This window comes from Chiloscyllium punctatum, chromosome 44, assembly GCF_047496795.1.
Source record: "Chiloscyllium punctatum isolate Juve2018m chromosome 44, sChiPun1.3, whole genome shotgun sequence".
Lineage (NCBI taxonomy): Eukaryota > Metazoa > Chordata > Chondrichthyes > Orectolobiformes > Hemiscylliidae > Chiloscyllium > Chiloscyllium punctatum.
Window position 1 is genome coordinate 25619255 of NC_092782.1, and position 26885 is coordinate 25646139.

At 40.5% G+C, this 26885-nt stretch overlaps 1 protein-coding gene across 14 annotated transcripts in view; it reads right to left on the minus strand.

The window, feature by feature from the left end:
* The window catches only part of anks1b (ankyrin repeat and sterile alpha motif domain containing 1B), an 810941-nt gene that overhangs the window by 345569 nt on the left and 438487 nt on the right, over nt 1-26885 (minus strand). For all 14 annotated transcript variants that reach the window (XM_072562474.1, XM_072562483.1, XM_072562481.1 and 11 more), the window contains one exon: nt 23369-23544. In XM_072562474.1, the coding sequence (XP_072418575.1) occupies nt 23369-23544 (176 nt within the window). The remainder of the gene's footprint in view (nt 1-23368; nt 23545-26885) is intronic.

Consider the following 26885-nt stretch of genomic DNA (forward strand, 5'->3'; position numbering starts at 1 on the left):
CAGCCATGATTGAATGGACTCGATGGGCTGAACGGCCTTACTTCCCCTCTTACGTCTAATGGTCTGAAAAAGCTTCTGAATGGTAATAATATTCAAGTTATTTAATTGTTGTACACCAAATGACAGCATTTCATAGAGTTTTAGAGATGTACAACATAGAACAGACCTTTTGGTCCAACATGTCCATGCCAACGAGATATCCCAAATTATTCTAATCTCATTTGCCAGCATTTTGGCTCATATCCCTCTAAACCCTTCCTATTCATATACCCATCCAGATGCCTTTTAAACGTTGTAATTGTACCAGCCTCCACCACTGGCAGCTCATTCCATACATACACCACCCTGTGTGTGGAAAAGTTGCCTCTTCTAGCCCTTTTAAACCTTTCCCCCTTCACCTTAAACCTACACACTCTAAGCTTTGGCTCCCTCCACTCATTTAATGTTAGAATGCGAATGGTCCTGCGGCTGTGGCAAATGTATGTTACTAAAACTGTAATCACGTTTGCATTCTGAACTGATTTCTCTATCATAAGGCAGCAAGACAAATTTCTAAATTTTACCATTCAATATCAAAAATGAAGATCTAAAACCCTTACATTAATGAAAACCCTGATTCATCTTGTGATTGAATTACTGAATTTCCACACAGCAGTCGTCAACGGGGGTGAATCTTCTAAAAACCTATAATTTGTAATGCAGCTTTGCACTGAATGTGTCACTGGGCTTACCATGTGTCTGCAGCCAGATCTATAATGCATCATGTTCACTCTCTCGTGTATTATTAAGTGCATTAGTCATACAAGGAGTGTCACATTTATACACCTGTAGGTAATCTATGACTAACATGAAGATATTGTACTATTGTTCATAAATCATCTCACTCTTTTCCAATTCACACTAATTTATTGTTCTTCAAGGAGCAGATGGAGAAATGAGGTTCAATTGCAAATGACTTCCAGTGATTTTAACATCTTTGCAGATTGCTGCAGACATTTTGAAAATCAGTCTCTACAGATATAATACGATATACCTCTGAAGCAGATTATTTTGAAACCAGGCCTCCTGTCTCAGAGGTTTAGCCAGTACCACTGCCCAGAACAGCCCTTGCAGATGTATTGTGAGCTTCAGAATCAGTCCTGTTTTAAATTTCAATGATGTGTTTTAAGCTTGGAAGGTGTTATTGAATGTGGCATGCAGTGATTTGTTGTACTGTAACAGAAATATAATACAGCAAAATACAATACAGAATAAAAAGCAGCATGAACTGAATTGTGCTGAGACATACCAGCCTGTGTATGCTTTTTTTGGAACATACAAATGTATTTCTTTTAAACTGCCTTTATTTCCAATTCCCTTCCTTTCATCTTCCCAAGCCTCTGAACCAGTTACTACAGGATCTGTGACAATGAACCAATAATGATTTTCCAACTCTTCAATACTGGGATGGAAGATTAGCTGTCTGGTACACTTAGTATGATGTAGCTGGGAATGCAACACTGTGGGGGACTGGTACAGGAAACGTAAGAAACTTCTGGTGATATCTGCCATTCTAAATACATGGAAAGAAACAACAATGATTAAATATTGAGCATCTTCTAACCCAATGACATAAAAGGAAAATAAAATAAAACATGCCTATGAATAACTACTGTAATGATTTTTAAGATATCTGGTAAATTACTCAGATTGGGGTCTAAACAGATTGTTGGAGGTAGAGAGAGACAGTGTTTGATCTAGTTTTTGATGTATTCCTGACAGAGCCGCTATTTCTCAATAGCAACAGCTTTGCTTTTGATTAAAACAAAGGTTTGCATTTATATAGTGCTTTTCACAACCAGTGGATATCTGAAAGTGATTACAGCCAATGAAGCATTTTTGATGTCGTGACTACTGTAATGCAACAGCCATTTTGGACACAGCAGACAGCCAATAGCCTTGTGAAAATGCCAGCCAAACTGCTTCTATGACATTAATTCAGAGATACATATTGGCCAGGTCAATGGGCCAACTCCGTGCTCTTTCTCTAAACAGTGCTGCACAATCTTTTAAAATTCAACTGAGGAGGCAAATATTCTCTCAACTTTATACGTTAGAGATGGCAGTTTCAACTACACAGCAGTCCCTCTGGCCTTGGTTTTACGATGGAGTGGACATTGATTCCACAACATTGCAGCTGCAAGGATAGAGTGCCACCAAGTGAGTCATGGCTGACACTTGTACACATTTTCTGGTCCCACCTTCGGAGCGAGGACAAAATGATTTAAACAAATTGGCAAATGGCAAAATTGCACTCAACTTTCAAACTCCCTCATTTTCTTCCTTATTATAAGTCATTCCAAAATCAATAAAGGTGAAGGATTTCTTTGTGGACTGGGGATTGTCAAGAGGAACCCCACGACAGTTCCTAACCATTCTAACATCAGTCAAAGTACTTTTGGAGGGATGCTCTTTGGAAGATTTGTCTCCCTGCCCCTTGCCATCTCTGGCAATACCCTGGGCCATTTCCAGCTTGCTCATCACTACAGACATGTTGATATCCTCATATTTCACAGCTTCATCCCCTTCCTGCTAAGCAGCCAACTTTTCAGTTTGGTTCCTTTCTCTGCCCTGCATCTGCTGCTGGAGCAGACCGCAGTGCCCCACAGGGCAGAGAGAGTTGAAATCTCCTGTCTGGTGAGTATCTCAAGGCAAAAGTGAGGACTGCAGATGCTGGAGGTTAGAGTTGAGAGTGTGGTGCTGGAAAAGCACAGCAGGTCAGACAGCATCCGAGGAGCAGGAGAATGTTTCGGGCAAAAGCCCTTCATGAGGGATGAGGCCGTGAGCCAAGGGGGTGACGAGATAAATAGGGGTGGGGGAGGTGTGGCGCTGTGGGGAGGTAGCTGACAGTGCAATAGGTGGATGGAGGTGGAAGTAATGGTGATAGGTCGGAGAGGAGGCTGGAGCGGATAGGTGGAAAGGAAGATGGACAGGCACGACAGGTCAAGAGGGTGTTGCAGAGTGGGAAGGTTGGAACTGGGAATAAGGTGGGGGGAGGGGAAGTGAGGAAACTGGTGAAATCCACATTGATGTCGGAGGGTTGGAGGATCCCAAGGTGGAAGATGAGGCATTCTTCCTCCAGGCGTCAGGTTGGTTAGGGAATGGTGATGGAGGAAGCCCTGGACATGTATGTCCTCGGTGGAGTGGGAGGGGGTGTTGAAGTGTTCAGCCACGGGGTGGTGCGGGTGTCCCGGAGGTGTTCTCTAAAGCGCTCTGCAAGTAGGCGTCCTGTCTCCCCAATGTAGAAGAGACCGCATCAGGGCAACGGCTACAGTAAATGACATGGGTGGAAGTGCAGGTAAAACTCCAGCTCCTTTGGGGCATTGGACGGAGGTGAGGGGGGAGATGTGATGCTGGGGAAGGTGTCGGGAGGGGAGGGTGGGTTAATGGGGGGGCGTGGACCTGACAAGGGAGTCACGGAGTGAACTGTCTTTACAGAAGGTGGTTACGGGAGGCGAGGGAAATATATCTTTGTTGGTGGGGTCCAATTATAGGTGGTGAGTATCTCCATCCTGGCAGCTGAACAGGGGTTTACAAGCAACTTGGAATCAGCAGCAGATATATCAGTTGAAACGAATAACTAGCTATAATGACCTTGTAAGAATACACACAAAAAAATGTGAATTTAATCAAAAAAACCAGGAACATCTTAATGCTTGCACACCTTCTTTAGCCCTATCTATAAATAGGAAATTTTAATTATAAATCCACCAGGGATGAGGGAGGAAAATGTTGGAAACATAAAGATCGACTGTCTTTTTTCAAAAAAAGATCTATATACAATAAAACCATCTTGAAATATTTTAATTAAAATAATTAATGTTCTTGCATTTAATTTGCATTAATACATTGTGATCAGCTCAGAACTTAAAGTCATAGAGATGTACAGCATGGAAATAGACCCTTTGTTCGGCATTGATGAGTTGGACCAGATATCCTAGCCTAATCCGCTCCAATTTGCCAGCACTTGGCCCATATCCCTCTATTCATATACCCATCCAGATGCTTTATAAATATTGTAATTGTACCAGCCTCCACTGCTTCCTCTGGCAGCTCATTTGATACATGCACCACCCTCCACCATGAACAACTTGCCCCTTAGGTCCACTTTAAATTTTTCCCCTCTTACCCTGAACCTATGTCTCCAGTTTTGGACTCACCCAACCCAAGGAAAAGAGCTTGTCTATTTACCCTATCCATGACCGTCATGACTTTATAAACCTCTATAAGGTCACCTCTCAGCCTCTGACGCTCCAGGGAAAACAGCCCCAGCCTGTTCAGGTCCTCCAACCCTGGCAACATTCTTTTAAATCTTTTCTGAACCCTTTCAAGTTTCACAACATCCTTCCTCTGGGACAGAGACCAGAATTGCACACAACGTTCCAAAAGTAGATTAACCAATGTCCTGTACAGCCACAACATGACTTCCCAACTCCCATTCTCAATGTTCTGACCAATAAAGGAAAGCATACTAATGCCTTCTTTGCTATCCTGACACTCCACTTTCAACGAGCTATGAACCTGCACTCTAATGTCTATTTGTTAAGCAACACTCCCTAGGGCCTTACCATTAAGTGTATAAACCCTGCCCTGATTTGCCTTTCCAAATTGCAGCACCTCACATTTATCTAAATTAAACTCTTATCTGCCACTCCTCAGCCCATTGGCCCATCTGATCAAGTCCCATTGTACTCTGATGTAATCTTTTTTGCTGTCCACTATACTTCCAATTTTAGTGTCATCTACAAACTTATTAACCATAACTCCAATATTCACATCCAAATCATTTTATATAAATGATGAAAAGCAATGGACCCAGCACTGACCCTTGTGGCACTCCACTGGTCACAGGCCTCCAGTCTGAAAAGCAACCCTCCACCACCACCCTCTGTCTTCTATCTCCGAGCCAGTTCCACATCCAATTGGTTAGTTCTCCCTGTATTCCACATGGTCTAACCTTGTTTATCAGAGAAACCATGAGAAACCTTGTCAAATGCCTTACTGAAGCCCATATAGGTCACGTCCACCAATCTGCCTTCATCAATCCTCTTCATTTCTTCTTCAAAAAACTCAATCAAGCTTGTGAGACATGATTTCCCATGCACAAAGCCATGTTTGCTATTCCTAATCAGTACTTGCCTTTCCAAATACATGTACATCCTTGTCCCTCAGGATTCCCTCCAACTACTTGCCCACCACTGATGTCAGGTTCACCAGTCTATCCTTACCATCTTGCTTAAATAGTGGCACCATGTTTGCCAACCTCCAGTCTTCTAGCACCTCACCTGTGACTATTGATGTTACAAATATCTCAGCAAGGGGCCCAGCAATCACTTCTCCAGCTTCCCAGAGTTCCAAGGTACACCTGATAAATCCTGTGGATTCATGCATCTTTATGTGTTTAAAGACATCCAGCTCTTCCTCATCTGTAACTTGGACATTTTTCAAGATGCCACCATCTATTTCCCCACATTTTGTATCTTCCATGTCCTTCTCCACCATAAACACTGATGCAAAATACTCATTTTGTATCTCCCCATCTCCTGCAGTTCCACACATAGACTGCCTTGCTAATCTTTGAGGCGCCCTTTTCTCTCCCACTTTTGTCGTTAATGTATTTACAAAAGCCATTTGGATTCTCCTTAATCCTTTTTGCCAAAGCTATTTCCTGTCCTCTTTTTGCCATCGTGATTTCGCTCTTCAGTACACTCCTACTGCCTTTGTACTCTTCTATGGATTCACCTGATTTCTGCTGTCTGTACCTGACATATGCTTCCTTCTTTTTTTCTTGACAAAAACCTCAATTTCTCTCGTCATCCAGCATTCCCTACACATACCAGCCTTGTCTTTCACCCTAACAGGAATATATTATCTCTAGACTGTCATGATCTCATTTTTAAAGGCTTCCCATTTTCTAGCCGTGCCTTTACCTGTGAACATTTGGACCCAATCAATTTTTGAAAATTCTTGCCTAGTACCAACAAAATTGGCCTTGCTCCAATTTAGAACTTTAACTTTTAGATCCGGTCTATCCTTTTCCATCGCTGGCCCCAAAGTGCTCCCCCATTGACATCTCAGTCACCTGCCCTGACTTATTTCCCAAGAGTTGGTCAAGTTTTGCAGCTTCTCTAGTAGGTACATATTAAAGCAGAAAATTTTCTTCTACACACTTAACAAATTCCTCTCCATCTGGGCCTGTTTCCACACTGTAGAGAATCTAATCTAATCTAATGTAAACCGTTAACACTATGGCAGTCCCAGTCTATGTTTGAAACGTTAAAATAATCACACTATTATTCTTACAGATAACTGAGATCGCCTTACAAATTTGTTTCTCAATTTCCCGCTGACTATTTGGGTGAGGGGCGGGGGGGGGTCTATAATACAATCCCAATCATCTCTTTCTTATTTCTCAGTTCCACCCAAATGACTTCCCTGGATGTACAGGAATATCCTCCCTAAATACAGTCATTATGTTATCCCTTATCAAAAATGCCACTCTCACTCCTCTCTTGTCCCCCACTTTCTATCCATCCTATAGGATTTGTACCCTGGAACACTAAGCTGCCAGTCCTGTCCTTCCCTGAGCCACATTTCTGAAATTGCTATGATATCCCAGTCCCATGTTCCTAAACATGTCCTGAGTTCATCTGCCTTCCCTGTTGGGCTTCTTGCATTGAAATAAATGCAGTTTAATTTATCTCATTATCTAATTTGTTTCTACCTGCCCTGTCTGGTTAACTTTCCAACTATACCAGTCTCAGATTGATCTCTTTCCCTGGGCACCCCCCCCTCCCCCCATCCCCCCATCTTACTAGTTTAAATCCTCCTGAGCAGTTCTAGCAAATAGCCCCCTTTTCATTACAGGTGCAATCTGCCCTTCTTATACAGGTCACTTCTACTCTGGAAGTGATTCCAATGATCCAAAAATGTGAAACTTTCTCCCCTGCACCAGCTCTTTAGCCACACATTCATCTGCTCTATCCTCCTATTCCTACCCTCACTAGCTAATAGAACCGGGACTAATCCAGATATTATTACTCTCGAGGACATCCTTCTTAAATTCCTGCCTGACTTCCTATATTCTCCCATCAGAATCTCATCCTTTTTCTTTCCAATGTCCTCCTGCTGGTCCCAATTCCCTCTGAGGATATTCTGCAGAGTCTCCAATATATCCTTAATCCTGGCACCAGGCAGGCGACACACCATTCTGATTTTTCGCTACTGGCCACAGAAACATCTGTCTGTGCCTCTGACTTGAATCCTCCATCACAATCGATCGCTTGGAATCTGACATACCTGTCATTACATTAGAGCCAGTCTCAGTACTAGAAACTTGGCTGTTTGTGCTACACTCCCCTGAGAGTCTACCACTCCCCTACATTTTCCAAAACAGTGCACTTGTTTGAGATGGGGATAGCCACAGGAAACTCCTGCACTACCTGCCTCCTCCTCCTATTTTTTCTGGCAGTAACCCATCTACCTGACTGTATCTACACTTTTTCTCCCAACCTATAACTGCCATCCATCACACTGCCTAGCTCCTGTAAATTCCTCATTGTCGCTAACTGCAGCCCCAACTGATCAAACACACTCACTGCAGGCATAATCATTAATAACACGTAAATTCTCCCTCATCTCCCACATCTGGACATGAAGGGCACATCACTCCAGTAAAGGCCATCTTTGCACCTTAACATTTTTACAGAAAATAGCACAGCATTACTGATCTAGAAACACTGCTTCAGCCTAACTTGGTACCTTTGCTTTACATTTTTAAATTTTAATCAAGAGACAGATCTCAATAAAACGTAAAGCCAGCAAGAACCCACAATTGGCAAATGGTTGTCACCAATTTTTGCTTAATGCAATAAACTCAGATTTGAAAGTATGTAATACATCAAATCTGCTGTGACCTGCAAACAAATTAATTTTTTTTACTTCTCCATAATTATTCACTTAAATGCCTCAACTGGTCTCTTTGTATGCATTTTATTAGACAAAATTCTATTTTACCAATGGTACTTACAAAGGGATAATTGAGTACAATCTTTAATTACACTTCGCTTTGATCAAATCCAGATTTTAATATTTGGGTACCTCGTTGTGTTTTAATCAAATGTCAGTTCCCTGACTTGTAGCAGAGATTAATGCAATCAAATTCATTATCTCTACCTCAAAGACTCATTTGATAGTTGGACAAAGATTGGAGCAATTAAAACATGCCAAGGCTATTCAGTAGTTTAAACATGCACATTGCTGTCTGATGGATGCAAGCCGCTGAATGAGGCAAATGTGCATTAAAAAGTTGTAGTATTTGGAGCCTTCTGTTAAGTGACCTTATTCATTTCAGACCACACAAAAATGGAATCAAATACCACTATCACATTTTTGCAGGTTTGGTCTTCAACCTTTCCTCGGTAATAGCAGATAAAATGGCTGGGAACTGAATTACTTATTTAAAGAGCATTGAAGACTTGGTTTCGTATAAATAAAGTCAAAATCCCTGTATGAACAGGATAACGAGTTAATGTGGTGTGGAAAGGAGAGATGGAAATTAAATCTAAATGGTTGAGAGATTAAACTTCAGCTTTGATATTAAGCTTACTTTATAATGTATTTACATTGAATGAAAATAATTTTGCAAGAGGGAATTCATACCTCTTAGGTGCAAATTTTATATAACTTAAACAATCAATTTTGCAAGCAAAATGGAGAACATATGATCATTACATCACTTGAATGTACTCCATGTGTCTTCACTGAAATGCCTAGATATCAACAGTGTTGGGTTCTTGGAGGAGGCTGCCATCTGCTGGCAATACAAGATCAATACAGAATTAACTTATACTAGCTGCATTATTTTCCAGAACTTTGATCTGAAATCTAAATCGCATTATGTGCAACATTTCCTGTCGTAGAAAAATTAAGCACATAATTTTAACTCATGCAAACTTGCAAAGAATTTATATCTGACCTTAAATCTCCCGATTGAGGGGAAAACTTAATCACATGTCAGGAGTAGATTTTGCAGGAATTACAATCTTTTATTGAACAACTACGCTCTGCAGGTCTTTGTCTATCATGGGTTTGGGACCCTAGTTGTTTGTGTTGTACGTACACAAGTGCACACATTACTGGAGCATTCTTAGCCAATCATTTGGATCTCGGCAACTCATTCATTTCAAATGTTAGCAAATGTAATTGCAATTTCAGGAACTACAATTTCAGAGAAATCAATTTTGGCAAGAACATTTAGCAAGTAGAGACAATTTATTTTACAGCAATGAGCCTAGCTTTCCTCTGATATTTGATCATATACCATCATTGTCCTCTCCACTGAATAATGAGAAGATGGAAAAGCTGAGACTCGCTGTATCATTTTTGTGGAACAGGATGAAATGCATCAGAGCCCTCCACTGTGCAGAGAATAATTCAAACCACACACACACACACACATACACACACAGTTTACAGCACTGGATTAAGTAATACCAAATAGCAAGTTTGAAACTGAACTCAACAAGAATTGGTATTTGGAACTTGGCACAGAATGCCAGGGAGATGGGAGAGGGGCAAAGGTTACCGGAAATCTTCTACTTTCTTAGAAAAGCCACATCTCTTTCATTAATGCACTGAGAGACTGGAATCTCTTACTCTTACCTGGTTTAATCTCTTGATAACTCTTGTCGTACAATGGTAGTGTGTCAGCCTCTGAGCCAGGAGGTTCTGGTTCAAGTTGCACGTATTCCAGAGATGTGCCATAATATTTCTGAACAAGTTGCTTATAAATATACATTACATATAACTCTCGTTCCTTTTATGTGGTGAACACTAAGTTCTCTGCTTTAGTTGAAGAAAAACATTCTCTTAACACAACCTCCACCTTCTTCCCAGGTGGACTGTCTAAGACATTTCCTAGTGAAGAGCTTTTACCCAACACATCGATTTTTCTGCTCTTCGGATGCTGTCTGATTTGCTGTGCTTTTCAAGCACCACACTCTGAACTCTAATCTCCAGCATCTGCAGTCCTCACGTTTGCCCTGTCTAAGACCTGCTCACCATCATTTAGAATGGATAACATAGTTTTAAAATTATCTTACTGTATCTGACAATCAGCAACTTCACCAGCACCATCAAGCTATTTATAATAGTATTTTCAGTGACAGCACCTAATATTTTATTAATGCAGACATCACAATTTGTTGCCAGTGCAAGCAAAATGGCATCTCCAGCTATTGGCAATAATTAAGAAATAAACACCAACCTAGATTTACCAGGTATTAAAGGCTCCTGCACACTGCAAGTTTAAAGAACAACAAATAAAATTTCTTTTTGTTAAAGTACAAATGCTAATCATTTTGGATAATGTAGCTTTTTTTTAGTGGAGGGAATGCCTTGAGATATTTGTTGCTAAAATCTGTAATACAATATTTTAATAGGGAAACAAATTACCTGTTCCTTTACTTGTGGAGTGATGCCAAATGCAAGTTAGCAAATCTAGCATTAAAATAGATGCTTCTTTTCCTCCACTGGGAAAAATACTTCCACCTGTGTGTATTACTGATGTCACTGGGACAGGCTTGACTATAGAGGGGTATCTAACAGCACCTGCCATTAGTTAGACTTGACACACATCTCTCAGCTCAAAACATTTTTGCCTATAAGCTTATTAAGAGTGCTGATAAAGGTAGAATGGGGTAAAACAGACTGTCTGGGAACTGACTGATCAAGAAAACCAGTAGACTATCGCCTTCAACAAAACAGAAACTGCTGGAAAGGAACTCAGCAAGTCTAGCAGCATCTGTGAAGAGAAATCAAAGTTAGCATTTCAGGTCCAGTGACCCTTCCTCCTTCAATCAGCGACATGTAAGAAATGGGAAATAAACAGCAGGAATTAAACAGGATGAATTCAGTGTCACATCAGGGCTGACAGAAAAGTACAGTGAAGGAACCCAATTAAATCACTGACTGAGAGGAAAAGGGGATAAAGGAAAAGAGAAAAATAAAATGTTGACATTTTAAAAATCTCCCTGAAAACTTGCAAACAAAGGAACAGACTTCACACTTGAATCATCTTCAGTGCCCAGGACATTGATTGGCAGTAATTAACACACAAACTGTTGAAAGAACATTGTTCCACTAATTGCTAGCCCTAAATATCTGTAGTGGATTTAGTTCCAATACATGCCAAAGCATGATGAACCAGGGCAATTTCAAGACATTCAATTCATCTCCGAGGTGAGATGAGCAGAGGGGTGACATTTTCATGAAACTAACAGCAGTGCAGGCCAATGTGACTCAGAATGGTTACAGCAGAGAATATGACCATGTGGCCCAATGCCTCTGTACTGACTCTCTGCAAGGGCAACTCACCTCATCCCACTCTCCACAGTTTCCCTGTGGTGCTGCAAACCTTTTCCTTTTCAGATAAAAGACCAATTCTCTTTTCAAGGTATTGATTGAACCCACCTCTACCACAATCGCATGCAGTGCATTCCAGATCCTAATTACAGTGTAGAAACGCTTTGCCTCATATTGCCAATGCCTCTTCTGCCAATTACTTTCAGTGGGAATCCCTTGGTTCTCAATCACGCTGCCAATGGGAACAGCCCTTCCCACACCTCCATCAAATGTCACTTTATACTTTTCTTCAAGGAGGACAGTACAATCTCCTCAATTGATATAACTGAAGTTCTTCATTACTGGAACTATTCACTTGAATTGTTTGCTGGCCATTTTCAGTTGTTCATGTGCTAGTGGTGCCCAGAACTGAACACAATACTCTCGTTGAGATTAAACCAATCTTTCATACACGTTTAGCACAACCTTATCATCATCAATACAGTGACAGCAGGGGCCATCAATAGTATCACCATTTGCCTTACCATAACCCATTCACTGACAGTCAATTTGGGTTCCCTACCATGACTACTCAGCTCCTGACATAAATTACAGCCTTAGTGCAAACAGTGAAAAAAAGGTAAATTCTAGAGACACAGTGAGAGTGACTTCCCTTAATGCTGAGGCCATATTGACAGAGTAGCATCAAGGAGCCTAAGAAAATCTGGAATCAATGGGAATCAGGGGGAAACCTAGTTGACTGGAGACATATTTCACCCAAAGGAAGCTGGCTGTGGTTGGTGGGGGTCAGTCACCTTATTCCCAGGACATTACTGCAAGTGGGCATCATGGAACAAGGTCAACCATTTTTAGCTGCTTTATCAATGACCTTCCCTCCATGATGAGATTAGAAATGGGGATGGTTGCACAAAATTCAGCAGCATTCATGACTCCTCAGATACTGAAGCAGTCCATGTCCACACTTAACAAGATCTGAGCGTTATCCAGGCTTGGAATGATGATAGAAAGTAATATTCTTGCCACATAGTGCTAAGCAATGACCATCTCCAACAAGATAGCACCTAATCATTGCCCCTCAATATTCCATGACATTATTATCATCTCTATCTAAATTATAGGGATTACCATTGTTTATAAACTTGACAGGACCAGTCATATAAAAGTGGATACAGGAGCAGGTTTGAGACTAGGAATCCTGTCGCGAATAACACATCTACCACCTCCACAAAGCCTGTCTGACATTGACAAAGCAGAAGTCAGGAGGTGATAAATTCAGAGTTACAGCACAGAAGGAAGTTGCCTAGCCATTGTGTCTGTGCCAGCTGAAAACCAAACCATCCAGCTTAATGCCACTTTACTGCCTTTGGCCCAGATTGCTGCCGGTTACAGAAAGAACACTTCCCAGTGTACTGGGCAGGGACAGCTCGAATAACATTCAAGAAGCTCAACACCATTCAGAGGAAAGCATCGCATGCAACTGGAGACCCATTCACCATCCTCAACATACACTCCCACGATCAGTAATTCACAGCAGTACAATGTGGAGAGTCTGTAAGGTTCAGGATTTCACTCCAGCTCTTTCAACAAACACCTTCCAACCTCACAACCATGATTACTTTGGGAGAAGGGCATCGGATACATGGGTTACTAGCATGTTGGTTCCTAACTTGGAAATATATCCCCATTCCTTCACTGTCAATTGACATTCTGTCAGTTCTGACATGGTCAATCCAGAGTTCTCAAAGTTCTCCCCAAACAGAATGTGGGGCTACCTCTCCTCCTCCTCGATGACTGCTAGAGTTCACTCAAGAGGCTCGGGTCCAGTGCTGTTAATGCTGGACTATTAATCTAGAGACCCAGGTAATGTTCTGGGGACTCCGGTGCAAATCCCACAACGGCAAATGGCGAAGCTTGAGCTTTAAAAAGAAAAATCTGGAATTACAAATCTAATGATGATCATGAAATCATTATAAACTGTCAGGAACTCCCATCTGGTTCATTGACGTCCTTTAAGGTAGGAAATTGCTGTCCTTACCTGGTCTGGTCTACATGTGACTCCAGATCCACAGCAATGTGGTTGCTATTAACTGCCCTGTGAATAATTAGGGGTGGGTAATAAAAGTTGGCCTAGCCAGCAACACCAACATCCCCTGATAGAATAAAAACATATGAAAGTAATGATGTCTGAAACAAAGGCAGATTTGATAAAATGATGGTTAAACTCTTTAGCCAGAGGTTAGTGAGGTGTACCCCAATGGGATGAGAATCTATTCTACACAAACCAAGTGGAACATGAGCGATGTAGATCCACAGTGACTTGGGACTGAGATATTTGCTGGTTTTTCTACTTGCATTCCATACACACATGGCAAAAGTTAGTGGTTGCAATGTAACAATCATGAATTACTTGCTAGATCAAATTCCGGAAGCAATACAGGAAAACATTCATTATCCATACTCTAATTGTTCACCTCAATGATCTGCCAGTATTTTCACAGCAAAGACTTCAGCAAGAGGGGGAAAAGAAAACTTGGCTCACTGAAATGAAAATATATATTCTGCAGCCAACATAAACTTTACCCTTTCTTTCGCTTGACAAGTGTTCATTTTCAGTAACTTGTACCTTTGTTGGAGTTTGATATGGTGCCATCAACATGGCTGACTTTTCAAGGGATTGATGGCAGCTCATTTTGCTTCTGAAGGGAGCAATATTTTGGCATTTGCTCCCTTTCTCCACTATCTCCAGCTGAAACTCATTGAACCCCCGATGATAAACATCCTATGGATTACTGTTGATTATGAATGGAGGTTAGGTAGTGGACAAAATGTTGGCAAATGGAGCATAATGCAGGAAAATGTGTAGTTGTTCATTTTTGACATGAGAACAAAAGCACTGATTATTATTTAAATGGATAAAAAAACTGAAGAAAGCTGCAACACAAAGGAATTGTGCACAAATATAGAAAGCTAACATAAAGGTGCAACAAGTAATTAGGAAGGCAAATGGATGATTGGCCTTATTTCAAGGGGATTGGAGCATTAGAGTTAAGTATGAGCCAAGTCTTATTGCAACTACACAGGGTGCTGGTGAAACCATGTCTGGAATATTGAGAACAGTTTTGGTCCCCTTATCTGAGGGGGGGATATCATTTCATTGGAGGAAAATCGTTCACTAGGATGATTCCTGATATGGAGGGACTGTCTTATCAGCAAAGGTTAAACAGGTTGGGATTCTATTCACTGGAGTTTAGAAGAAGGAGATGTGATGTCTTTGAAACATGTAGGGTTTCACAGGGTGATTCCCTCATGGAAGAACATAGGACCAGAGGGCATAGACTCAGAATTAAAGGTGCCAATTTGAAACTGAGATAAGGAGAAATTCCTTCTCTCAGATCATTGAGTCTCCTCGGAACTCCTTGCCATGGGGTGTGTGTTCCTGTGTTTATTTAAAGCTAAGATAGATAGATTCTTGATCAGTAGGGGAATCAAGGGTTACAGGGAAAATTCAGGAAAATGGAATTGAGGGAATGTTGGATCAGCCATGATCCTACTATATGGTGTAGCAGGCTTGAGGGGCTAAACAATTTAGTCCTGTTTCTATTTCTAATGGTTATGACCAACTGTCAAATCCATAGTCATTTTCATTTCCCCCCATTATTCTTCCTGAATGTCCTTCCACATAAAATTAGCATCAAAATATCCCAACAACCCAAAGTAGATGAACTGTAAAAACATAATTACAGAAGCCAATTTGTCAAAGTTTTTATTACTTAAACCTGTCAGATCAGCTACTGGAAAGCATTCTGGTGCACCAGATTGTTTCAGGTTGATATTAAATACATTTTGGCTCATAAAGAAACAGGTCAGCTTCTCTCTCTCTTTTAGTGATGGGTTTACTATAGGTTTGGGATATAAAAGATTATAGAATAATTATTCAACCAAATAGATAATGTTTGCTAAAGGCTGTATTACTCCCTGAAGAGATCACAATATTACATTTTTTTTTTCTGCTACCTTAATTTGCTGATTGCAGGAATACAGTGGTTTGCAGATGTGCAAAGAGTATTGGTTCTTTGGTGTAAGTCAGGAAATTCAATCAAACAAGGAAACTGTTTGCATCCTGTGAGAATAAAGCTGAAGTAAATTAAACAGTGATCTGTCAGCTTCATAGCAAAGTATTCTGCCTCTCAATATTTCCTGGCAGTACAGCAGCTTTTGGAGGAAACTTTCTCACAGCACATTCAGAGTAGGTCGTTACAAGAGGGAGCTGGAATCCTGAGAATGTGAGAACTGAGGTTAATTCTACCACGTCCAAAAGGAAGCTCTTGCTGGTTCTTTTGGAATATCCTAGCCGTGGGAAATTACAGTCATTCTAAGGAATGTGACTAAGTTAAGGAATGCTGATAGCTCTTGCTACTGATGCTCCTTCATAGGATACACTTAACACAGAGAAGGTGGACCACTCACTATAACTTATTGTAGAAAATCAAAAAACTTCAGGACAACTTACTTAGGATTAAGGGCTAAACATAAATGAATAGAGGTAAATTACAGCTGGAGTCTCCTGATATTAATCATACAACAGAAGGCTTTGACATTTTACCACTTCAGGTATTCATGAATGAATTATTTTCAACTTGATCATCTGCCAATTGTCAAACCTGCCTGATACTTGTTCCATTTGTTTCTACATAAAAGTAATTGGGCAGATTATTCATAAAAATAATTTCTTAATACATAAAAACAATTACTAATGATATCCAGCAGCCAGGTTTCCTGGACTTGTTTGAAGCATTTTCTTGATACTTTTTCCAAAGCGTCTTTGTGCATGAATGCACTCATAGTATCACTCACTACAGAAGAGACCCTTCAGCCAATCAAGTCTGTACTGATAAAGCACTACTCTAAATCTACACTCATCCCAGTTTCCAGCACTTGGCCCATAGTCTCGAATATTATGACATTTTAAGTGCTCATCCAAGTACTTTTTAAAGATTATGAGGTGCCCCACCTAAACTACCCTCCAAGGCAGTGCATTCCAGATTCAGTGTATTAGATTGTTTCAATATTGTGCAATAGCAAACTAACACAAAAACCCTGCTATTGACCAGAGCTTTAACACTACTGAAGCAAATGTTAAGATCTCCGGAGACCTTGATGCTGTTATTCCCCCGTCTCACAAGTGGGTAGATTATTGATCAGCCAGTAGACTATAAACAAATTAATGTTGCAATGGCTTAGACAGGATCCATATTTCTTACCTGTAATTGCATGAAAGTAATTTGGCTTTAATAGCACCAAGCCTAGCTGTTGCTACCAGTGTAACATGCTAAGATACGAGGTGCACTTAGCTCTGTGGCTTTTTAGTGATTCTTGTATAACAGAAATATTTTAAAACATTCAAGTTCTACACACCTCTCCATGATGTGAGAGGGACAATATTGATTACTGATCCATTGACTATTTTGCTTCTATTGGAGTGGTTTCTGAATGGTCCAATCGTATGATTTCAAAGGAACTTGGAATAAAATTATTTTGACTATTTGAAAATTATGAAAAGTACATGAAAAGGGGACTCTTCAGTTTTGGCTGGCAGTAGGATTAGAGGAAGAACCAAACGGAAACATTATAAATCTGGAACTGGCAACCCTTCATTGTCCTTCCATTGAAGCTACGTTTGTTTGGAGATGTGCTTTCACATGCCAAGTACAGCAAAATCAAAAACCCTTTATTTATAAATTTTTGCTGCATTTTAAAACACACAGGAAATCTTCCCAAATATGTCCCTTTGCATGCCCGTGTTGCTTTTTTTAAATCCGTTTCTTATTGCATTTCACCTGAAGTTTTATTTTGCTGCTGCAATTGAAATGCTTGACTGTGTGAAACTGTGGGAATGCTTGACAGAAAACACAGCCACATGTTTCCAACGTTCCCTAGAGACTTGCACTCCTGAGCGGAGGATGACTCTTTAGCTCCACAAATATCAAAATTCCCAGGACTCTGGAGCCAAAGCTGAAAATCCCTGATTACCATCTCCAGCTGTTAATGTTAACAGGCAACTCTGTTTCATTAGGAAGATGTGAAAATATTATGTCACAAAATGCACTAAAAAATGATGGTCTTATCATAAATAACTTAACTGCTACAGATCTTTGTTGAGAATTTTACTGGAGATTAAAAGTTCACTCCTCCTACTTAAAGATGTCAACATTTTTCACATCAATTGTTTACTCAGTATGAAGCTAAACAAGAAGGAAATAGAAGTAGCGGATGAACTGCAGTCATCATGAAAATAAGAAAATTACTCACAGAGTTGCATTAAATGCTTAACGGACTGAATCATTACGAGATGTTGCATGAGTTTGGCTTGTATTGGCTGGAATTTAAAAGGTTGACAGTTGATAATAATGGAAGCGATTAAAATGATGGAAGAATTTAATAGAATAGATGCTGTGAAGCTGCTTGCTCTGGCATGGGAAACCAGGCTGAGGGAACCCAATCTTAAAATTAGAGCCAGGCTAGTCAGAAAGGAAATCAGGAGGCATTTGTTTTGACATTAATTAAAATGGAAATGTGGAATTCTCTTTCCCAGAGGGCTGTTCGTGTGTACCATTAATCTAAATTCAGTGCAATACACCACAAAAGAGATTAAACACATAATAAAGTTTATATTCGTGAGTGCAGACAAGATCACAATTTGAGGTCATATCCAAAAGACTTGCCTCGCTGTGTTCCTGGCACGTGTTCAAATCTTTGGAATAAACCTTGAACCCACAATCTCTGACGCAGAAACCAGCCTTGGTGCCACTTTCCTAAAGCTGACATTTACCATTGGAAATGATCAACTCCCCAAAGTGCTGTTAACTTCTGAAATCCCACTTTTATTCGATTCAGCCCAGGTCCCTTCCAGATGCCCCCGGAATGCAACAAAGCACCTTTTCAATTTTGCCTTGTCAGCTGTTATAGAATAGCTGCATTTCCCTGGTCAAGAAACAATGGCGTTAACAACGGCAGGATTTCTATCAGTTGCACACCATTCCCAATGGAAGTGTATACCGTGTCTGCTTTCCAGCTTTCTCCTCCACTTCCAATGCAATTCCAAATAACATTTCAAGTGCTGGTGGCATGCACAGGAAACAGGTGCAATTTCAGACCAGGGAAGGTTTTCATTGGGAAAACCCACCACCTACTGGCAATGCTACAAACTGGGAGTCTCTGAATCAGGGCCAAACCTCCACTGCTATTAACATAATACTTACTGAGAACATAGAGGTGGCATGTTTTGATTACTAGATTAAATTTCACTTGTAAATACTTCACCTGACACAGGTTTAATTTTATTCATTTGTGCATCATCATTGTTTGTTAGGGCTAGATGAGGCAGAAATCTAGATGTTCCGGCATGCCTCATATGGTTACAGAAGAGCTAGGACATCAAGTAAGAACAATGCCATGTGCTGTTGATACTTTTTACTGAATGCTCATGGCAGTGTCCAGTGATGTGTTCACCACTCTGTGGAACTTGGTTACATTTGGGACTTGGCATTGTAAAAACATGGTCCGAGGTCAATCTCAGTTAGGATAATTCACAGGTGAACTCAAACTCTAGGAAAAACCGTACCAGTCAAAACACCGTGTAGTGCTATATTTGGACAATCCTAATTCTGCATTTTTGACTGCTCTGTTTTTTAGCTTAACTGTCAGCCCAGAATGTAAGGTCCTTTCCATCTCAGCCCTTAACGTCCAAGCCTCAAATATTTCAAAATTATACACCACCCTCTCCCCCATTTCTCCACATCCCCCCACCAAACTCTCTCGATGTTCCCAAGCCTCCCTGTAAGTTACCATTCCCTCCAGTGCACAAAACCAGTAACCCCTGACTCAACTGCCCAAATCTCATTGAGGCTTGACATCTTTAAACAAGCAAGATTCTCATGTACAACCAACTTGAGCTTGAGACTTGGAGGCAATTTGAAAAATATCCTTGTGAATGAGTATTCATGGTATACAAATGTACTGCATGTGGAAAACTGTCCTTAGGGTAGCATGAGATCCAAAATGCCATAAATACCACTGACTTCAACTCAGCATCTCGTCCTGACATCAGGAAAATGTAATTTTGCCTCCTGCCAAATTTTCACCAACCTCACTATACCATATTCCCCAATCTTGCAGACAACAAAATCCCTTACTCCATAAACTACTGAATCCGCATGTTATCATTTAGTATATAATAAAACAAGACATTTATCAATCAACAATGAATAATACCACGGCTAATTTACTTGGGCATTCTGTTCTCTGTCCAGGAGACTTAACTAAACATGAAATACTTTCATCATGCCAACTTGCCACAGAAGAAATCCTGTATACATTCATAATATGAAACCTTATTAAATGTCAAATTTTTATTGTCATAAACCAATCACATTACACAAAATATTTTTTGGAAGCAGCTTTTATCTACCATTTTGTTCAGCAACTGTAATTTCCAAACTTCAACGTAAAGGTTTAAACAATCTAAAAAAAAAGTTAACTTCCTTATTTTATAACTAGCCTTCAGACTTTATTTAAATAATCACATTAAAGCTTTTTGTTCAAAACCTCGGACTGTTTCAAAGCCTTTGACTCGAGATTTTCTTCCTCATAATTTTGCACTAAATCTTCAACCTTATTTTTTAAGAATAGATTAGATTACATTACAGTGTGGAAACAGGCCCTTCGGCCCAACAAGTCCACACCGACCCGCCGAAGCGCAACCCACCCATGCCCCTACATCTACCCCTTACCTAACACTACAGGCAATTTAGCATGGCCAATTCACCTGACCTGCACATCTTTGGACTGTGGGAGGAAACCGGAGCACCCGGAGGAAACCCACGCAGACACAGGGAGAATGTGCAAACTCCACACAGTTAGTCGCCTGAGGTGGGAATTGAACCCGGGTCTCAGGCGCTGTAAAGACTAAAAAGATGCAGTTTTCAGAATATTCCAGAAATAGGATTTCAAATTCTTTAAGTTTTATTTAGGCAGGCAGCACATAGTTTAGAATGCTGCTATGAACAGTTTACAGTACATAACAGTAATTTTTACAGAGACAAAAATACAAGTTACTGGAAAATCTCAGCAGATCTGGTAGCATCTGTGGAGAGAAATCAGAGTTAATGCTCCAGATCGACTGACCTGACTGCTCAGCAGCTCGACCCTCGGAGGATGGGTCCGAAGCATTAACTCTGATTTCTCTCCACAGATGCTACAGACTTGCTGAGCTTTTTCAGCATTTTCCATTTTTGTGTCTGATTTACAGCACCAGCAGTTCTTTCAGCTTTTATTTTGTAATATTTTTAAACAATTGCTTCCTCCAAAATTACCATCCTTCCACCTCAAAATCTCCAGTTCTTGAAAACCATCTCACCAGTTCTGTTGGACATCTCAGTCTGAACACTTGCACCACTTACAATCTTTGGATCTCACTCAGTACCCATAAACCAATCAACTGTACAATGAAAATTCATTGATTATTAAACCATCCCAATCTTCAGACCTCTTCAAAACTCCCCAATCACAGAATGATCAGTGCCTGTATTGCTAACACCTTCTTAGTCAGTGCACAGACATACACCTTAAACCCATGATTTGGAGATGCCGGTGTTGGACTGGGGTTCGGAGCAACACTCTGAAAGCTAACGTGCTTGCAATTAAACCTGCTGGACTATAACCTAGTGTTGTATGATTTTTAACCTTAAACCCAGTTATTGCTGATTAGAGGTTGTGAACTAATCTCTCTGCAACTCAGTAATAATGTGCATTGACCCTGGTCACATCAATGCTTGCTTTACATAAAGTCTTCCAGCAGCTACCATTTCGTTGCTCATCGGCTGTACAATGCAAACCAATCAAGGATTTGATTATCACAGAAAGTGAAATAGAGCCAGAAGATGTTGAATCTGCATAGTTAGAGTTGAGGAACTGCAAAAGACGAAACGACACTCATGGTGTTTATGTACAGGCTTCCCAGCGGCAGTCAGGATATGGGCAGAAAATAAATCAGGACTTAGAAAAGGCATTTAAAAAAAGCATTATCAATCACGGGAGATATACAGATGGATGGGAAAATCAGGCTGGTAACAGATACCAAGAAAAGGAATTTGTGGAATGTCTAATGGAATTTCCAGAAAGCCTTCAACAAGGTGATGCTCAGGAGGCTGCTAAATCAGACAACAGCCCATGGTGCTATGGGCAAGGTACTGGTATGGGGAGAGGACTGACTGACTGGCAGACAGTAGAGAGTGAGGATAAGGGGGTCATTTCAGATTAGCAGCCAATGATTAATGGACCTCCGCAGGGGTCAGTGTTGGTACCACAACCATTTAAATTATACATCAACAATCTGGATGAAGAAACAAAGGCATCGTTGCTAAGTTTGCAGATGGCAAATACAGGTGGAGGAGCAGGTAGTGCTGAAGAAGTGGGGAGGCTGTAGATGGTTTTGGACAGGCTTAGAACATGGGCAAAGAAGTGGCAGATAGAATACAATGTGCGAATGTGTGAGGTTATGCACATTGGTAGTAAGAATAGAAGTGTTGACTATTTTATGAACAAACAAAAGCTTTGGAAATCTGAAGCAAAAACAGACTTGGGCGTCCTAGCTCAGGATTCTCTTAAGATTAACGTACAGATTCAGTTAGCAGTTAGGAAACATTCAATTCAAGACAGCGAGAATACAAGAGCAGAGATGCACTGCTGAGGCTGTTCAAGGCTCTGTTCAGACCATATTCGGAATATTGTGAGCAGTTTTGAACTCTGTATCTAATGATGGAGGCTTCGGTGTTGGAGGGGGTCCATAGGAGGTTGACCAGAACGATCCTAGGGATGGATGGTGCCATGGTGGCTCAGTGGGTAGCACTGTTGCCTCACAGCGTTAGGGACCAGGGTTCGATTCCAGTCTCAGGCAACTGTCTGTATGGAGGTTGCATGTTCTCCCCATGTCTGCATGGGTTTCCTCTGGGTGCTCCGGTTTCCTCCCACAATCCGAAGATGTGCAGGTCAGGTAAATCAGCCATGCTAAATTACCCATAGTGCTCAGGGATGTATGGGCTAGATGCATTAGTCACGGGTAAATGTACGGTAATAGGGTAGAGGAATGGGGATGGGTGGGTTACTCTTCGGAGGTCAGTCTAGACTTGTTGGGTCTAAGGGCCTGTTTCCATACTGTAGGGTCTCTGTTATTCTATGATCTTCTATGATTCTATGAAGGACTTGTCATATGAGAAGCCATTGAGAACTCTGGGTCTATACTCGATTGAATTCAGAAGGACAAGGGGGGGGGGGGATCTTATTGAAAATTACTGAATACCGAGGCACAGTGATTAGTGTGGATGCAGATAAAGAGACCCAAGGGCACAGCCTCAGAGTGACCAGACAATCGTCTAGAACTGAGGTGAAAAGGTATTTCTTCAGCCAGAAGGTGGTGAATCTGTGGAACTCACTGCTGCAGAAGGTTGTGGAGACCATCTATATCTCTAAGACAGTGATGCCACGGTTCTTAATGAGCAAGGGGTCCAAGGGTTATGAGAAGAAGGCAAGAGAATGGGGTTGAGAAACACATCAGCAATGATCAAATGGCAGAACAGACTTGATGGGCCAAATGGCCTAATTCTGTCCCTATATCTTATTGTCTTATCCAAATTGTATTAAAATATACATTTTGGAATAAGTACCAAACAAGCCAAAAACCTTTAGCTACAATCCCTTGATATTATAGAAAATTGAGAAGTTAGTTAGAGACCAGAATAAAAATCTTAATGTATCAGATTAAATCATTAATCAGCTAACAAAATATTGCCCATAAATGAACTTAAAATCCTGAAATAGATTCATTTAGTTCAGGCCATATGACTTAGTTTTATGTCCAGGGGACATTTGTTCTTTATTAAGTGAGTTTCTTCCTATACTGAACACTAACCTTGGAATGTTTTGGCTGGTTTTCACACTTGGCAACATCATCATCAGAAATCTTTGTACTGGTAAAACTGTCCATGGAGCATGAGGACACCGCTTGGCAGAGATCATCAAAATCTTTATCCTGGCTCTCTCGGATTTCCAACAAAAGCTTTGACAGCTCCCCGGTTAGTGCTTCACCTGCCAACAAAGGATGCAAAATTATTCCTGTGAAACTGAAAATGCTCAATGCTTGAATACAAGTGTAATTATAGGAATTATGTTTGTCAATGAATTGTAATGGGAAAGCTTTGGGAAATGGCTCAATCTATTTAGAAAGTACATACTTCATTCAATAACTCAAGATGATCCACAAGAGCACGGCTACTGACTCGAGCATTTTGATACAGATCAATAGCTGTTTGTAAATCTCCAATAATTAGAATTTTGCTTTAATTCATTCACCAGTATTCATTGTCCTTCCCAGTTGGCCAGAGGGCAGTTAAAAGTCAACCACATTGAAGTGAATCAGGAATCGCGGATCGGTCAGTGCGGATCAGGAGTCACGGATCGGTCAGTGTGGATCAGGAGTCACAGGTGCACCAGTCCAGGTAAGGACAAGAGCTTCCATCCCTGAAGGACAGTAGTGAACTAGACGGTTTGTTTTCAGTCATTCAACAATGGTTTAACGGTTATCATCAATTTCAGATTAAAAAAAAATAATCTTCCATTACAGGATTTAAACCTGGGTTCTCAGAACATTACCTGCGTCTCTGGATTAATAGTACAATGATAATGCTAAGATACCAACACCTCCCCTAAACTGTAACTAATTTTGTGCTGAATGTGATTCTGAATCATACTGTATGCTGGCCAAATTAACTGTAAACTGAAATATCTTGGGCTTATCGCCTATCCTAACGGAAGATTAAGAATATTCTCCACCAGCAATTTTTGATAACATTTGTAGCTCAGGTTGATGATAAGTATGTAAGTTAGTTGGCTGATCTTAAAGGCTTGTTTTCAGAAGTTTCATCACCATACTAAGTAACGTAATCAGTGAGAGTCTCTGATGTATTATTCTCTATTCGGGACTCCTTTCCGAACCACACTGGGAAGACGTGTACACTCCAAGGATTACAGTGCTTTGTGAAGGCAGCTGTCTACCACCACCTCCAGGGTAATTAAAGACGAGCAATAAATGCTGACTTAGTCAGTAACCTCCACCAATCCCATAAACAAACATAAAAACCCAACAATGTTGCATTGCTGGGAGTTTAAAATATTCATATGCAAGAAAAGGTCCAAATTATCTTCATTACTAAATGTCCTCAGTGAGTTTGTAACTGCGATTATCCTACAAATGAAAATTCAGTGAAGTCAGTCATCCCTTCTAAAACCCCATTAGCCACAAAATTCTACACAAGTTCAGATTCAATATACTTTACATGGTTATAACAAAGAAAAAGAAAGCCTTTTCTCTCAACTTTCACTGACATTCCTTAGCCTATTATTAGATGGATATGAATCCTGGCTTTTTAAAACCACTTTGAAATCTCTTCAATTATGTGCAAAACGCTCAGGTGCTAGGAGAAAGTGAGGACTGCAGATACTGGAGAATCCGAATTGAAAAGGGTGGCACTGGAAAAGCACAGCATCCAAGAAGCAGAAGAGTTGACATTTCGGGCATAAGCCTCCGATGGTCAAATGGGAATCAAAAACAGATAATGGAGCAACTGGGCCTTGACAACAGGTGAACAACGCCTGCTGATTCTGTGACAAAGTGACATCCACAGTTTTGCGAAGGCTTTGCCCATGACTCAGGCAGTAAATGGAATAGACAATTATTCCAATCCTAGGCTGTGCTGACTTCTTGTACATCCCATTCAGGGAGAAACTTCAACTGGCTTCAATGTCCTTGAGCACGGGGTGGCTTCCATAATCGTGATAATTGTCTGGTCATCTCATGTACATGTGTGGATTTTATGTTAGGAAGCTGTCCATACAACACCTCTTCCAACAAACAGCATCATGCATCACATTTCCGAGGAAGGTAGAAAAAGTGAATCATTTGGATGAAGAATGTGTTGAAGCAGCAAGTCAAGCATGTTTCCATGATTGCAACCACCATGCTGAATTAATGACTGACTTCATGCGCATTGAGAATTAAGGTTTCTAGTTGAAAAGCATTAAAACGCATTTTTATTTCTAAACAAGTTATTTAAAAACAAGTGGTACAAAAATCAGTACATCAGCAATACTTCCATCAATGAGAGCTGACAATAAACAATGCAACCAGTTCATCATTCACGAGCAATTTAGCAATTCTTACGCATAGGGTCAGTTATCAGATTGTACAGCATTTCTATCCCTTAATTAGTTTACATACGACATAACAACTTTAAAGTTTTTCCAATTATACTCCTCTGTGAATTACAAAACCATGAGATTCTGGAGTTATGATATAATTACTGTTCTGATAGTTTATTGAATGAAATGGCTGAATCTGATTTAACACAAGACCTCAGGGGAGTTGAAATAAACACACATTATTTGCATTTGCTGTGTTAAAACTCTGTCATGCATTGTAACTGTATACTATGATATATATATGTACAACAATGAGTACTTGACAGAACTTTAATCAGAATGCAAGCTGTAGCCATAAGCTGATCAACTAACACTGCTGACAGTGTCACCTGAATGCCCCATTAAAGCTACTATTAATATTTATTCTCATTGTGCAGACTTTATCAAGTATCTCCATTTTGCTGGGGAAGAGGGGAGAAACGCCAAATAAAACTGGTTCACGTGGAAATGGCAGAGCCAATGAACCTGTTAGCAAAGTTGAAAATAAGCATTAGAATCTAATTACATTTGAAAATGACCGAGTTCATATAGGGTTTTTGACAATAGCAATCGGAGCTGCTCAAGAATCATACAGTTCGGACACGTGTTACAAATCCCAAAGACCTGTCCAAATCAAACACCTGCAGCAAATTAAACATGCTGACTATGATGATTTCAAAACATTTGATAAACAAATCTTAATTTGATGGTATAGAAAGAAATGTAAAGAGTTCAACACCAATAGGCCTATAGGACAGAGAAAAGAATAAAGTGAACGATAATGCTGAGTGAGCACATACAGTTAAGCTGGTTAAAGATGCTGCAAAGCATTTTATATTGACCCAAGTCTGGCGGTATAGCTAAAATGAAAAAAAGTACAGTCGAATAATTCCCCCAACCTGCCCCCCACCCCATTCCATGGATTCGGTTTCCACAGTTTCCCGTGGCCCGAAAATATTAATGGAACATTCCAGAAATAATTCAAGGGGGCTGCCATGGAGGTAAATTTCCCAATTAAATGATAGGGTTTGCCATTATCCACAGTGTTGGGTCTCTGCAGTAGGTCTTGGAACGTATGACTCACACACATGGCGGAGGGGGGGGGGGGGGGGTGGGGGCTGGACTGAAGGCACGGTAGGTATTGCAATACCTACTACTTTCTACATGCACTCCTAAAGTGAACGTCTTATCAT